Raw genomic sequence first — 15,848 nt, 5'->3', positions numbered from 1 at the left:
TTTCATTATATAGATAGGCTCCATGGTATGGCTATCTGGGGTATCACATTCCCATAAAGTCTGGTCCATAGTCCAAAGGCAAGAGGCGGGCAAGCAGCCCCCTCCAAGGACACGTGGCGAGTTCGGTTTCGCCACACTTCTCCCCTTTACCCCCCAGACTAACAGGGTATCTGACCTCCTGCCGGTCCGTGCCCTGGTTAGTCCAGCAACCCACCCATGAAGCACAAACAGCAGTACCTCCCACCCACAATAACTGGTTACTACACCTGGGTAGAGGAGAACTTTGTCCAGGTCCAGGTGCCTCACCACGGCTGTGTGGGGGACTGGTAGTCTGCCTTGGTGGGTTGCTGAGTGGGCAGAGACCAGCGGTACTCTGCCCTGGTGCCAGCGCTACCACTGAAGTAGCCTGATTGGAGCCTGGTTGTGGGAGGGGGAGACCGACCGTCTCCCCTCTGGGTACACAGCTCTGCTGCTGGAGACAGACTGTCTCCCCTTTGGCTAAACAGCCCTGTCGTGGGGGGGCAGGACCGACCGTCCCTACCCCCTGTGCTGGAAGTGCAGAGACCACTGTCCCATCTGCACAGGTGTGGGGCTTACAGTCTCCCCCTGGTACATTAAGCTGCCGCTGGGGAGAGGTGGTAACCAGCTCCTCTCCCATTAGAACACTCTGCCGCTGGGGAATGGAGACTGAGCTCTCTATTACCTGTACATTAATGATCCGCCGCTGGGGAGAGGTGGTAACAATCTCCTCTCCCATACATACTTTCCGCCTTTGTGGAGGGAGACCGACTGTCTCTCCTCCCAATACAGTGCCCTGCTGCTGGGGGAAGGAGACTGGGCTCCCTATTCCCTGCACATCAATGATCCGCTGCTGGGGAGAGGTGGTAGCAAGCTCCTCTCCCATACATACTTTCCGCCTTTGTGGAGGGAGACTGACTGTCTCTCCTCCCAATACATTGTCCTGCTGCTGGGGGGGGAGGTCGATGCTCTCCACTTTCTGTAACTCCAGCTCTAGTTGGGCATCTGGGCCGGTTGCCCAGCATCCCTGTAGGGCCGGTGGAGAGATCTCGGTCCCATCTCCACCTGCCTGCAGGGGGTCCTCCCAGGACCAGTCTATGAGGTCCTCTACCTCGGGTACCTCTGGTTGCTGTTGGGGAGGGAGACCGGTTGTCTCTTCCTCCAATAACCCATTCTGCCGCTGAGGAGTGAGACCGACTGTCTCCCCTCCCTGTAAAACATACTGCCGCTGGGGATCTGGGCCGGGTGCCCAGCATCCCTGTAGGGCCGGTAGAGAGACCTCGGTCCCATCTCCCCCGGCCACTTCGGTTTCTTCCTCGTCCCACTCTACCTGTGGCTGGAGTTTCTCCCAACGTGCCCACTGGCCTTCCCTCAACGCCCTGTGTTGTAGGTTCCGGGTCACCATGTCCCACACGAACCGCACGTATTTCTCCTCTGGATTGGGTCCGTAAAACTTCAGGCGCAACCCTACCATCGTGCCAAACTCTAGTACGGAGTAGCTATACGCCATGCTTGCTGTAGCCACTGCTGGTTCCATTATGTTGCTGAAGATAGGGACGCTGCACAACTCCACACGTTACCGGTGTCTCTGAGCTGCTTCTCCTCGCACTAGGACGCCATCCCACCGCTTGCCACCAATGTAACGGATCCACTGGCACCCCGACTGGGTACCTCCGTTGAAAGATGCTCCTAGTGCTTCCAGAGGACTCCAAGCACTCCACCAGACACCATAAGCACCGCAGGCTGCAGCTATCTCCCTTCAGAACGAAGCAGGAACAAGCTCTTACAAGAGCTCAGTGATTATAGCAAGGGAATATGCCTAGCATAGCAATCCCTTGTAGCAGGTTCCCCCAATAAGACACAGGACTCAAGTTGAGGGTAAAACAGGAACTCTGGACTGGCTCATCCAGCCTGGCTTTTATTTCCAACTCACACATACAGGCCACACCCAGGGGGAGGCATAAAAGAACCAATGACATAGATGTTACCTCCCACACATCCCCTCCCCTTAGTGTGACACATAATCCCATTATGCATACAGTGTAACATATACTTTTACACAACTTTCATAACTTTAAAACCATACATCACATTCACATAAAAATACATATCCACAATCAATCCATTCAGGGGAACAACATATTAAAAAATGGCATGAATCCGACCAGGGGTTAAAAAGTTACTAAAAGTATCTTTTGTTCCTTTCTGGCTGGCAGAAAAACATCCCCACAATGCACCCTGGTTTCCTCCCTTCTGCCCTGGAGTTAATTGGAGAAGTAATCCAATTACCCAGGACTAAAGGCAGACTCCATTAACCACATGGTTGCAAAACAACATAAAACACTTTAAAATACATAAAGTCACATTTACACATAACACACAGACATTTCACCTATCCCCAGATAGCTGGGATCTGCACGCACAAAACTACCGAATAGCGCGCAGATCCTACTCACACAGTACAATTGCCATGGAGCTAAAGTCTTTCCCATAGTCTTTCATTATATAGATAGGCTCCATGGTATGGCTATCTGGGGTATCACATTCCCATAAAGTCTGGTCCATAGTCCAAAGGCAAGAGGCGGGCAAGCAGCCCCCTCCAAGGACACGTGGCGAGTTCGGTTTCGCCACACATGCTTCCGCCAACAGGCGTCTAGTCGTGTCCGAAACTCCTTGGATTTCCCCGGAGATCCGCCATGCCAGGAGTGGGAGGGAGCCGTCCAACCGGAGCGGGTGACACCGTCCCATCGGGTCTAGCAGTAGATTGTGGCGTGACGGTAGGAGCCGTGGGTAGTCCATTGTCGTCTCGAGAATTTGGGGGAACCAAGGCTGGGTTTCCCAGAATGGGGTCACCATGACTAATTCTGCCCGGTGTCTGCGGGTCTGGAGGAGGGAGCGTGGAATCATGGAAAACGGTGGAAAGGCATATAGGAGGTCCCCGCTCCAGTCTTGCAAGAAGGCGTCTACTGCCTCCGCCATCGGGTCTGGTCTCCAGCTAAAGAATCGAGATAGCTGGGTGTTGAGACGGGAAGCGAAGAGGTCGATAGAAAAGGGACTCCAGAGAGACGATAAACTGGAGAACGCCTCCGTGTCCAACTTCCAGTCGCTGGAGTCTGAAAGATAACATGACCCCCAGTCCGCTTGGACGTTGTGAAGACCAGGTAGATACTCCGCGTGGACCATCAGGTTCCGTTCCAGGCAGAATTCCCAAAAGTCCTTCGCCAGGGTGGCCAACACTGCTGACTGTGAACCCCCCTGGTGGTCGACATATCTCACTGCTGAGACGTTGTCCTTGCGCAGACGGATGTAAGTTTGGGGCTCTGTCCCTCGCGAAGCTGCGGATGGTGAAGGAGCCTGACAGAAGTTCCAGTGCGTTGATGTGTAGCGTGATTCGGCTGCCGACCAACGGCCTCCTGTAGAAATCCCGTCGCAATGGGCCCCCCATCCATGGAGGCTTGCATCGGAGTCGATTGTGAATTCCGGTTGCGGGCCGAAGATCGCCTTGCCGTTCCATGCGGACAGGTTGAGAATCCACCAACGCAGTTCGTCTTTTGTTTCGGTGTCCAGTGACACCTGGTCTGCGTAGGATGCACCGGCTCTCAGGTGTGCGATCTTCAGTCGTTGCAGTGCCCAGTAGTGTAGTGGGCCCGGGAACACTGCCTGTATAGATGAGGCCAGTAGACCAATGAGCCGTGCCAGCTGTCGCAGGGTGAGTTGGGGCCGTACCAGTGCTCTGCGTAACTCCTTGCGTATGGCGAGTATTTTGGACCTTGGCAGGCTCAGAGTCGCCTCCCCTGAGTCCACGAGGAATCCTAGGAATTCCATCCGCGTGGCGGGGGTTAGGCATGACTTTTCCCAATTGATAACGTAGCCCAAGCGGGAAAGGAGATTTATGGCCAGCCGTAGGTGGGTAAGGAGAGTGGAGCGATCTTGAGCCATAAGGAGTATGTCGCCTAAGTATACGATTAGACGAACTCCCCGGCTGCGTAGCCATGCCATCACAGGGCGTAGTAGCTTTGTGAAGCACCACGGTGCTGATGAGAGGCCGAAGGGTAGGCATGTAAACCGCCAAGTCTCGTGTTGCCATTGGAAGCGTAGGAGGTCTCGGGAGTCCGAGGCAATCGGCACCATCAGCTATTTATCCCTGAGGTCTAGCTTTGCCAGCCAGTCTCCGTGAAGGAGAAGGTCCCGTTAGTAGGTGAATACCTTCCATTTTGAAATGGCGGTATCGGACTATGGCATTGAGGGGGCGCAGATTAATGACGGGCCTCAACTGTCCGCCTTTCTTTTCCACCAAGAAAATATTGCTTACGACCCCTGTGGGTTCGGGAGGTGCTTTTTCTATAGCCCCTTTGGTAAGAAGGGTGGAAAGCTCCATGTCGATCCGTCTGCGATCCTGGAGTGAAAAGCAGATCGGTCGAGGAGGGGGAATGTGTACGAAGTAGTCTATCAGTTCTATGTGAAACCCTCGAATGGGCCACGGGCGTCCTCGAGATGGGAAGAAGGAGGGGCGGGTGTTAGCCTCCTGGTATTGGGAGCGTTAGTGAAAGGAGCCTCGTCCCGTGCCACGGGATTGGAAATAGCTCCGGCCGGACAGATGGCTCCTGGATCTGCCGGCCCTGGTAGAGACCCGTCCCTGGAAAACTCGCCTCATAGAGGATTGAGCCTTATCCAGGGCAGTAAATGCCCCAACAAATCGACCCAGGTCTTTTATAAAGGAATCGCCAAAGAGGAGGCCTTGGGCGTCCCTACCGGCTTCTGTTAGGGCGAGGTTAGCCAATTTGGGCTCTATCTTAAATAAGATAGCCTTACGTCTCTCAATTGATAATGAGGTGTTAACATTCCCTGCAATACAGATTGCTCTCTGGACCCAACCACGTAGGTCTTCAGGGTCAACCATGCGGTTTTCCGCTCTGGCGTCTTCCGCCAAATCAAATAGTTTAGCCAATGGGCCAAATATGTCCAGGTGCTTATCCTGGCAGGATTTTAAGGCGGATTTGAGCCCTTTACGGGGATTCCAGCCTAGCTTGGTAAGGAATTGGGTCATCTTGGGGTCTACCTCTGGAGTGTCGCAAACTTTGTTAGGCACAATAGGCCTTGGACACTCTGCCCTCAATTTGTTGCGTGCCGCTTTACTAAGTGGGTGTCGCACCCACTTCTGCAAATATGTGGCAACATTGTCGGCCGGGAGCCACTCTGCCGATCTCGGATGGTGTAAATCATCCGGGTCGAAGAGTGGAACACCTGACGGATCCACACGGGGTGGACTCCGCGGCCGCGGAGTGCCTAGTCCCTGGTTCGCCCCCGGACGTCTCTGCCTGGGCAGAGGGAAGGAGGTCAAAACCTGTATGAGCGGCATCCGCTTCAGAGTCGCTGTCCGACTCAATCCTAGCCTCCTCACTTGACCCGATTTCTGAGTCGGAGTCGCTCTCTACCTGTGCTCTGGCACATTTCCATAGCCGCGCCCGTTCTGCCTGGCGCGGAAAGGCTCTCTTGCGTGGTTGTGACACGCTTTCAGGGGCGACCGAAGGTACGCCAGTCATGGTGTTTCTGGAGGCAGAGGGACATCTAGATTTGTGGGTAGCTTTCCTAGGTAAATCTCCCGGTGGGTCCACAGGAGGACGCGGCTGAGGCGTCGTGTAGCCCGAGTAGCGCTCGTCCAAAGGACGTGGCAGGAGGGCCTGGGAAATGGTGTGGGAGAGAGTAGAGGACATGGATCCCATTGCTGCCATAATGGCGTCTGTCACTGAGCGCTGTAGCGCTAAGAACTGAGTCCCATCTGAGTGGGTAGTTCTGTCGGAGCGAGCAGGTGAATTACCTGAGGTGACAGGGGCTTCTCCCATGCTGAGTGGGGCATCAGACTCCCCAGAGGGAGGTGAACCAGAATTTAGTCTGGGTTTAGGCATTTTAGATAGAGTGAGTATAGTTAGTGAATCAATACTAAATCTCAGGAAAACTGACAAGGAACAGATTTGGGTTAGTCACCCAAAGTATTAACAAGCAAAGAAAAAAAAAATGATCTCACCAGGGCCCAGACCAGTGCACACTCTGACAGGGAATAGGGAAGAAGACAGGAAGTTTAGAAAATGGCCGCCGAGAATCTCGCGAGATTCGCGGCAAAAATGAAGTAAGGTGAATAAAGAGAAAAAACTGAATGTTCGGTTAAAAGAGGAGAATTAAATGAATACAAGGTGAGTATAGGACAAAATACAAAACTGACGAACGGGCCGTTCGCAAGAAACAGGCGAACGCGGCAAACAGCCGAATGGCCCTAACTGCCGAAGGGTTAGCTGTGTGTGTGCATTATGAAAAAGACAGCTTGAGACAAAACGTGCGCAAAATGGCGCCGATGCGGGAAAAAGCAATGAAGAAAATAAAACGGAGAGTAAGAGAAAATAAAGGGGGGTCTGGACCCTGGGCACAATAGCAACTACCAAGTATGAGAGAGGAAAACAATTAAAGCAAGAAGCAATAAGCAATAAGATAAATCAGGATAGAATAATGAAAATACAATATTAATAAAATATTAATAAAATACTAATAAAATTAATAACAATAATAAGAATATAGTAACAATAGCTAAAGGTTAAACAGAGTAAACAACTAATAATACTGAGAATAAATTTAAATCGGTATTGAAAGAAATAGCTATAAAGACAAAGTGACATGTACTTATCTTTGATCGGAGCAGCAAAGAAAGAGGGATATGGAAGGGAAGTGCTGCCTAATATACCGGGACCTGAGCTGGGAGGGGCCTATGTTAATGTATGTTCTTCATTTTTTCCATTATGTTTGTATTCTTTGCTGCTATTGGTGGACAGTAAAGAAAGGGTTATGCAATATGAGCCTCCGTGTCTTGTCATAAAATTACAGATTAACACTGTGAAGAATAAGTCAATGAACATTTTAATATAACATATAGACTGAAAAGTCCCATTATAAAAGAAGAATGCATATATTTATGTATTTACTTCAATTACTTTGTTTGTAGGGGTTGAGTGCAAGAGCCTGGGTGTGTGTGGGTGGGTGCGTGCGTGTGTGATTTTAATCATATTTATTAACTTTTAACTGGAAACCAGTGTTGACAATTTAATTTGCTTTTTGATGTTTTTTTTTTGTTTTTTACTTATTTTTTTTTTTAATGTCTAATCTTTAAAGATTAACCTAATTTTTTAGGGCAAAAACCACAGCAAGAAGTTACGGAATTATTGTGCATCTAGTAGTTGTCCAGCCTCATCTAGATTAAGTCATAATCTAGAAACGACATCAGGCCAGGCTTCCGCTACATCTCCAAATGTAAGTTCCAATTAATTGTGTGAAGTAAGTCAATTATTGATTTTTAATTAATTCAAGTATTTTACAATGAAGTGTATTGAGATTTTTTTTGTCTTGATGTGTTGAATTTGTGAAATATTCGTATTTAATATATAATGAAGCATAAGTGATTATAGCAGATCTGATTGTATTGTGGCATAAGCCACCATGTCATCCTCATGAAAGACTGATAGTGACCTACTATGCGTACATTGTGTTAAAAATATAAAGTACTACTTTAACATTAAATACAATTGCTTATTATCATAAATACAATAAAATATTTAAAGGAACACTATTGCATTAAGAATACAAACAATGTATTCCTAAGGATTATACACTAAAGTGAGAATTCCAAGAGAATTTAAAATTTAAGGCCAAAGTAGCAGAAGTGGAAAAACATCTCTGTCAGCTCTGCTTCTATTTCTGCTACTTTGACCGTAGATTTTAAATTCACTTTACATTCACTTGTAATTCTCACTTTGGGCAATATCCCTGTATAGTGTTCTAGACCCTATTCAATCAAATAAAAAAGGGTATTACTTTGTTTCCAGGAATGAGACTCTCTCCTTGCAGCTTCCTGCTTCCCCTCCCTTGTCACGTGACTCCTCTTTTGTTTCTTGTAAAATTCTACTTATACAGATGTTCATTCCTGGTAATAAGAGCATGCGTAACAAGTGCCACACTCAATACTGACGTCAGACATTACAGCACCGAGTCTGACTTGGGTGGGGAAACACCCTTGAATGATTGTCAGGGACATCGCACCTTGAAATTATTTTAGCCCTGAAATGGACACATCTTCAAAATGCCAATGTTCTAATGCAGGAGCAAAACTTCACTGGCACTTCACACACTTGGTTGGGCTGCCCACAGGGCCGGTGCAAGATTTTTAGCTACACAGGCGAAGATGCATTTTGCCGCCCCCCTCCTTCCCAAAAAATAATGCATCCTTACATGTGTGTCTATTTGTAAGCCTCCCCCTCCCCCTTTGAATTTCTTACCCCTTTTGTGCTCTTGTGTATTTTATTCCCTCTTTAGTGTGTCTTACAACCCCATTTTTATCTTACTTCCCCGCAGCCCCTTTGTGTGTCTCTTCCCTCCAGCCCCTTTCTGTGTTTCCTTCTTACCCCAGGCCCTTTCTTTGTCTCCTTCTCCACCACAGTCCCTCTGTGTGGCTCTTTTTCACCTCAGTCCATTTTGTATGTCCCTTCTCTCCAGATCCCTTTGTGAGTCTTTCCTTCCAAGCCACTGGCACACAGGCATCGTTTTCAGGCACACAGTCATAAAAGGCACACCATCAAAGTCATACAGATACACTGTCATATAAACACAGACATACTCATACAGAGACATACAGACAAGAGACATACAGACAGAGACATACAGACACACAGGCAGAGACATACAGACACAGTCACACAGAGGCATACACACATACAGAGACATGCAGGCATACAGAAACATCAGGCCTACAGATAAATACATACAAACATTGACATACATGCATGCAGAGGCATACATGCATACAGAGACATACATAGATACAGAGACATACATACATGCATACAACGACACACATACATACATACCTACATACATTCATGCAGAGACATACATTCATGCAGAGACATACATACATACAGAGACATACATACATGCATACAGAGACATACCTACATACAAAGACATTCACAATTACATACTTACATCAGTTCAATCTGGTCCCGGGGGTGCATGCTGTCCGGCTCTGTGGAGTCCTGTCTTGCAGCCCAGCCTCATCACTGGGCACCAGCCGTGCTGTGTGGTACCCAGGGAGCAGGGATATTATGTCATTCATATCCCCGCCCCCTCCACTCAGCCTGTAGGAGGTGGGCAGGCAGAGGCTGGGCTCCGTGGGCAGAACGCTCTGGGCTACGCTCGGCCATGCTACAACTAGTAACCTGCTGGAGGGGAGCACAGTGCTCTTCCCTCCTGCCGGACAGCCTGACATTGTGCCCCCAGAACCGGTGCGCCCTAAGGCAGCCGCCTTGGCTGCCTTATGGTAGCGCCGGCCCTGGCTGCCCATTGTGTCTATATGTTAGGGTAAAATAGTGCCATAGTAATTACATTTAAAAAATAGACATTCAGTTTATTCAGATACAAATTATGTTATTACACAGATTCAAAAACAATAAACCTTCTACATTTTTATCTCAAAGCTTAGCTAATTCTAGGGCAGTATATTTCCTGGGATGCAAAGTTACAAAGCAAGTTACAGAGTTTACAGAATTTAACTTTAATGCAACAACCTATACATAAAACAACAATAATATAAGATGTTCTGATAATGATATATAGATTTACAGGGTTATTCACTAGGGAGAATTCAAAGTACATTTCCAATATCAGGTTAAAATAGCAATACAGTAATTGCTCTTATTGCTGAGAGCTATTATTGCTCTCAGTGCAGATATTCTGACCCAGGGCTGGCATGACCGCTAGATGAACTAGGCAGCTGTACCGGGCACCCCGACCCGGGGGGTGCAGACTCCAGGTGACTGGCAGGAAGGGAGCGCACAATACTCTCCTACCGGTCACAGCATGTAGCATTGCCGAGCCGCGAACCACGGTAGAGGAGCTTCTGTATCTCCTTCCCGGTCTAATAAGAAGGGCACGTAGTGAGCTCCAAACCATTTCCTGTCAGACTGGGTAGAGGAAACTGAGGGTTCCTCCACTGCGGTCCATGGCAAGACCTTGATACATGAGTGTGGTGAGCTGGCATGTGCAAAGTGGGTGTGAGAGAGAAACCACAACAATACAAGGGGGAGGTGGGACCATAAAGGTATAGTTGGTGGGGGTTAGAGAACAAAAAGGGTCATGGGAGGAAGAGACCATGAAGTGACGAGGGGATAAAAGACCATAAAGGGAAGGGTGGTGAAAGTCTCCAAAAGGGCGTGGGGAGACCAGAAAGGGATAGGGGAAGACCACAAAGGGACAAGGAGAAGACCACAAAGGGACAGGTGGGGACAAAGATGCACAAAGAGGGCTGAGGGGAAAAAGAGACACACAGAGGGCTTGGGGGACAAGAAGGCACATATAGGGGCTAGGGATGACAAAGAGACACACAGTGGAGCTAAGGGGACAAATACAGAAAGTGGGCCTGGGAGAGAAAAAAAAAATCACTCAGTGGGGCTGTGGTACTGATAAAGAGACACACAGTGGTGGGGGACGAAGAGAAACACAGAGAGGCTGGGGGGAGCAAAGAAATACACAGTGGGGCTGAGGGAACAAAGACATAAAGATGGGCTGTGTGGACAAAGAGACACACAGTAGGGCTGGGGGGAACAAAGAGACACATAGTAGAGTGGGGGTACAAAAACACACATAGGGTCACATAGGGTGGGGGTACAAAGACACACATAGGGTCTGTGGAGGGACAAAGGCACACAGAAGTGCTGGGGGAAGAATGAGACACGCATAGGGGATATGGGGACCAAGAGATACACAGTATTTTAGACCTTAGATTTGAAATTCACTTTGGCTTTTCACTTTAGTAAATTACTTTGCTCATATTTTTTTTTTCAGTCTTTCTCTTTATTACATTAAATGTGAATCTATGGTCTGCAGCTTGCTCAATGATCAAGTTATCGTCTTTGAATATCCCAGAGATTTATTCCATTATAAATAGTTATTGTGTTTTATATTCATAGCTATTGTGCTTAATTGTTATATCATTAAAACTGCAAAACACAATGAATAAATAATATAAACGTATAAGTAACATTACCATAATTACTTTATTATACCAGCTGAGTATAATTCTGTGTTTATATAATTGTCTGAATGTTCTTATGGTCAGTTATTTGTTAAAGCCTACTTTCAGAGGTACGCATGTGTTAGTCCTGGTTTATTTTTCAGCCAAATTTTAGTCAACATTTTTATGTCTAAATGTAGACACATAGATAGAGACCATTAAATTATGTCTCAGGGGATAATAACATACAATTTATCAAAATCACAATATCTGAAATTTAGAAAAAAATACAAAGAGAGGATAATATATGAGTCTAGGGACAGGATGAGTTACTTATGGTATTTTACCAGCAGTTATTTTTTTATTAATTTATTTTTGGTTACAGGTTACATCTCCCAAAACAGGTGGGCGGGTGATTCTTGCCACTGAGAATGACTATTGCAAACTGTGTGATGCCTCATTTAGCTCTCCTGTGGTAGCCCAAGCTCACTATCAAGGAAAGAACCACGCAAAAAGGCTACGATTATCAGAGTCTTCAAACACCTCCGTAATGTAAGTATTGATTGAGTCTGGGCTTAGAAAATGTTTATAGAACACAGGACACAGACAATGTAGCAACCAGTTTTAATATTTAATGGGACACTGTATGCACGCAGGCCACTTCATCTCCTTGAGGGGTACTGGGTGTACTGTCCCAGTCCCCTTAACCCTGCAATATAAAAAATACAGTTTTAGAGAAATGTTTATATATTAGGGTTAAGACTGCCTCTAGTGGCAGTCAAACAAATCTGGACATCCTCACGCTTTGCGTGAGGACATCCACGATCTTAAAATCCCCTATAGGAAACCATCGATTCAAAACTTTCCTATGGGGACTGCCTAATGCGCACCACACATGCTGGACTCATGTGGGGGAAAAATAACCAATGATGAGGGATCTTGGCCCCAGAAAGAGGTAAGTATTTAAAAGACTATTAAACCCTTTAACTGCAACTGGAGGGGTGAGGGAGGAGGGATTAGGGGGAATGCAAGGGAGAAACAGAGGGACACTATAGTGTTAGTAATAAGTTCCAGGCAAAATCATTAAAGGGACACTATAGTCACCTGAACAACTTCAGCTTAATGAGGTTGTTCAGGTGAGAACTATAGCTCCCTGCAGCCTTTCTCATGTAAACACTCTATTTTCTGAGAAAATACAGTGTTTACATTGAAAGCTAGGAACACCTCCAGTTGCAGTTACTCAGAGTGAACCAGAGGGACTTCTGAGTTGATGGAGGCATAATATGCCTCCACCCACTCAGATCTGCTGTCAGCAGAGCACAGGGCAGCACTGTGCACAGCATCCTGTGATTCAGTATCTCCTCCCTCTGCATGCAGACACTGAACTTTCCTCATAGAGATTCATTGATTCAATTCATCTCTATGAGGAGATGCTGATTGGCCAGGGCTGTGTTTGAATCATGCTGGCTTTGCCCCTGATCTGCCTCCTTGTCAGTCTCAGCCAATCCTATGGGGAAGCACTGTGATTGGATCAGGCTATCACATGTCAGCAGACTGCTTGTTTTTCCTGAGTCTAACAGCATGCAGATTTACAGCTTCTGGCTTGAATACAGTAAGATTTTTACTATATTTCTGGAGGCATGAGGGGCCCAGGGGGGCTAGATGGTGGTGTTAACACTATAGGGTCAGGAATACATGTAGTTGCACTGGTGACTATAGTGTCCCTTTAAAGAGACTCTATAGGCACCTAGACCTATTAATCTCAATGAAGAGGCGTCGGTGCCATGTCCCACTAGTTTTAACGCTGTTAGTGAAAACAATGCCAATCTTGATTATCTCAACTAAGGAGGCGGAGCTTCCCTACAGAGACAGGGCAGCGTAGGCTTAAATGTAAGTAGAACTCACCCTTCGAGCTCTCAGTTTACTAGGGGGGCGGGGTTGAAATATAACTTGAAACTATAACCCTATATTGTTCTTTGAAAGTGTTATATAATACTACTAAACATGTATGCACAAGCTGTATTATTTGTACAAGTTATTATGCTCTAACTCTTAGGCTTTTACATTTTGTAAAAAAAATCTGTTTGCAGTAGGCATATTGTATTTGGTATCAAAACCATGCACTATCAATGTGAGATCACCATGTTGTGTTGTTTCTAACATGCATTTGTGCCTGTGGCTATACATTTACATGAAAATGAATGCTTGCTTAACATATTATGAACATATTTCCAATATTGAAATCCTTTCAGTTTTACCACGCTTCACATTCAGGCTCCTTGCTTGTGCTTGTATTACTCTAGCCTCAAATCATTGTTGTCACCTTGATCTGAAATAAACATCTGTTACATTTTAAAAATAATATACATAGGAGCGCTATTGCTGTCAATATAACAGTGAAGTGTCTATTTTTCAAAAATAATGCCTTTGAGGGTTCTGAACACATCACAATAAACCATGATACCATGAGTACACACATAAGTATGCGTTTGTTATATTTTTAAAATTGAGGTTAGGATTTTAAAATTAGGGATTTTAATCCTAGAGCTGGGTCTGGATGTACATGTTCCATTTTTTTTTTTGTCTACTGGAGAATATCTACTTTGTGGCTACTGTCCTTAAATTCTGCTTTCTCCCATTACTGACGATCCCGTTTCTCTCCTGGGATAATAAGGATAGTATTATACAATACTAGATGTAAAAACATGATCTGCATATTGAAATATCAAATGTAGCAATAATAAAAATTATTTTAGTTCAATAAAATGTTTAGAAATAATTATTAGGTACAGTCGACATATCTTTTTTAATATTCATAATGACTTTATGTCTGTTTGCCTGTGGCTGACCTTATTGATTAACAGAGGATTTTTTTGTCATGCAGGCTGTGTGAATCCCAGACATGGCATGTGTGGGGATGCATGAACAGAAACAAAACTTATTTAACTTTAAATGGCAGTGAGGCTGCAGAGGCATGATCTACACACGAAAACTGCTTCAGGAAGCTAACGTTGTTTTGGTGATTATAGTTTCCCTTTAACTATGAATTACAGAATGACTCCTAACTTCCTCTGGCATCATATCTGTTGTAAATTCTACTTTATCGTATTTAAAATAGGGATTAGTCTTAATCTCTTCATGAATATTTATTATTTAATGCTTATAAGACATTTCACCTGATTAGTATACCTAACAAAATGAACATTATGCAGCAATTGTAAACTTTAGTTAGCATTTAAGCGCATCTCCACCTTATTAGGGCACAGTTGTACTGTATAGTACTGAGTTGGATCTAACTTTGCCTCTAGAACAACCTAAATACTTGAAAGCATAAATTCAAGTAATTTGTTGACTTGATATAAAAATCATGTAATTCTTGCAAATTTGTAGCCAACTGTCCTACCACATCTCAAAGGCTGACATTGAGTTGACTGTCTGTTAGTGCAATGGTGATTATTTTAAGGATCCCAATATACAATAAAATCATTATCAACATCATAATGTGGTGGAATCTCAGTAAAAATAAATTTATTAGGACAAGATTGCCACGTGGTATGTGCACTTGCATATGTTGATGTACCAGTTAAGTCAGTTACACGTAGCTAAGATACAATCAGTAGTGTAATGAGCATAAGTAGTATTTCCCCATCTCCATTGTGCTGGGCAAGCCATGTGGTCAAACAGGATTTTAGTCTCTATTCTGTTGATTAGATAAGAGTATGTGTAGGTTGAACTGATTATGGGAGGAGCTACATGCCTATATAAGGGACCTACACTGTATGATCAGGACTCAGACTTTGCTGTTTTTTGGTGACATTAGTCCCTCTGAGTCCCGATCGGTGAATCGAATAAAGAATCTCTTCCTTCCTGAAGAAACCTGTGTCCATCTCTCTGTGCTTGGCTTCCGTCAGTTTCTCCGGTATCAATAATACTGCAACATTCATATTTTAAATGTACTATTTACATAAGAAAAAATTAAACCACACATTTATATGGTTTAGGTGAAATTCAGATTTTTCTACATCAAAACCTAGCATTTTTTAAATTGAAGCAGAAATCAAAATTAACCAGATCAGGTGATATTTACTAGTTTTAATTAGTCTGGTTTTGGTACAAACTCACAGGGGATCCATCTTCCTGTTGTTAGCTTACTGTACTGGAACCCAGCGTGGTCTTCTAGAACCTCAGCCTATCCATATAAAGGTTTCATGTGTTATACCTTCGAAAGATGTAACTCCGCACACGAATGTTGAAAAGGGTGGGTCCTTTAGAACTTGTGTGTTTTATGTCGTTTTAATGATTTAGTGATTCTTCTCTGAATTTCCCTCATTGATATATTTCATCTACAGAACTCGCTCTCACTGGAACTACTTTTTCAACCCTGTTTGTTGTTTTGGTGGGAGCAGGGTGGTTGAAATGTAATCCCAGATCTGACTATCATGGGAAGATGAGGGTTCTGTTTTTTTATTTTTTATTAAAACAGCAGTATCTTATACTTTGATTCTGTCACATACAGGGATTCTGCAGAATGCAAAAGGAGAGCACGGAAAGAGGGAAATGACCATAAAATGATGCAGAATAGAAGAAATTCTTGCACTCCACAGAATAGTACAGGTACCAGAGAGAATATACATATACATATTTCTATTATTTTGATATACAAAACTAAGAGAGCACTCGCATGTCTAAAAACCATTACACTGGCAGAATAATGTACACAGAGTACACATTCACACATGTACACAAGTGCATGATTATTGGGATGTAAGACTTAATGGGA

General features: G+C 45.0%; 1 protein-coding gene across 3 annotated transcripts in view; it reads left to right on the top strand.

Annotated features, from left to right (window-relative positions):
• ZMAT3 (zinc finger matrin-type 3) overlaps positions 1-15,848 on the top strand; it is an 87,099-nt gene that overhangs the window by 36,086 nt on the left and 35,165 nt on the right. For all 3 annotated transcript variants that reach the window (XM_063441050.1, XM_063441051.1, XM_063441052.1), the window contains 3 exons: positions 7,195-7,314; positions 11,454-11,620; positions 15,585-15,682. In XM_063441050.1, the coding sequence (XP_063297120.1) occupies positions 7,195-7,314; positions 11,454-11,620; positions 15,585-15,682 (385 nt within the window). The remainder of the gene's footprint in view (positions 1-7,194; positions 7,315-11,453; positions 11,621-15,584; positions 15,683-15,848) is intronic.

The sequence above is a fragment of the Pelobates fuscus genome, chromosome 2, assembly GCF_036172605.1.
Source record: "Pelobates fuscus isolate aPelFus1 chromosome 2, aPelFus1.pri, whole genome shotgun sequence".
Taxonomy (NCBI): Eukaryota; Metazoa; Chordata; class Amphibia; order Anura; family Pelobatidae; genus Pelobates; species Pelobates fuscus.
Note: the sequence above shows the minus strand (reverse complement) of the source record. Positions and strands in the feature narration are given on the sequence as shown.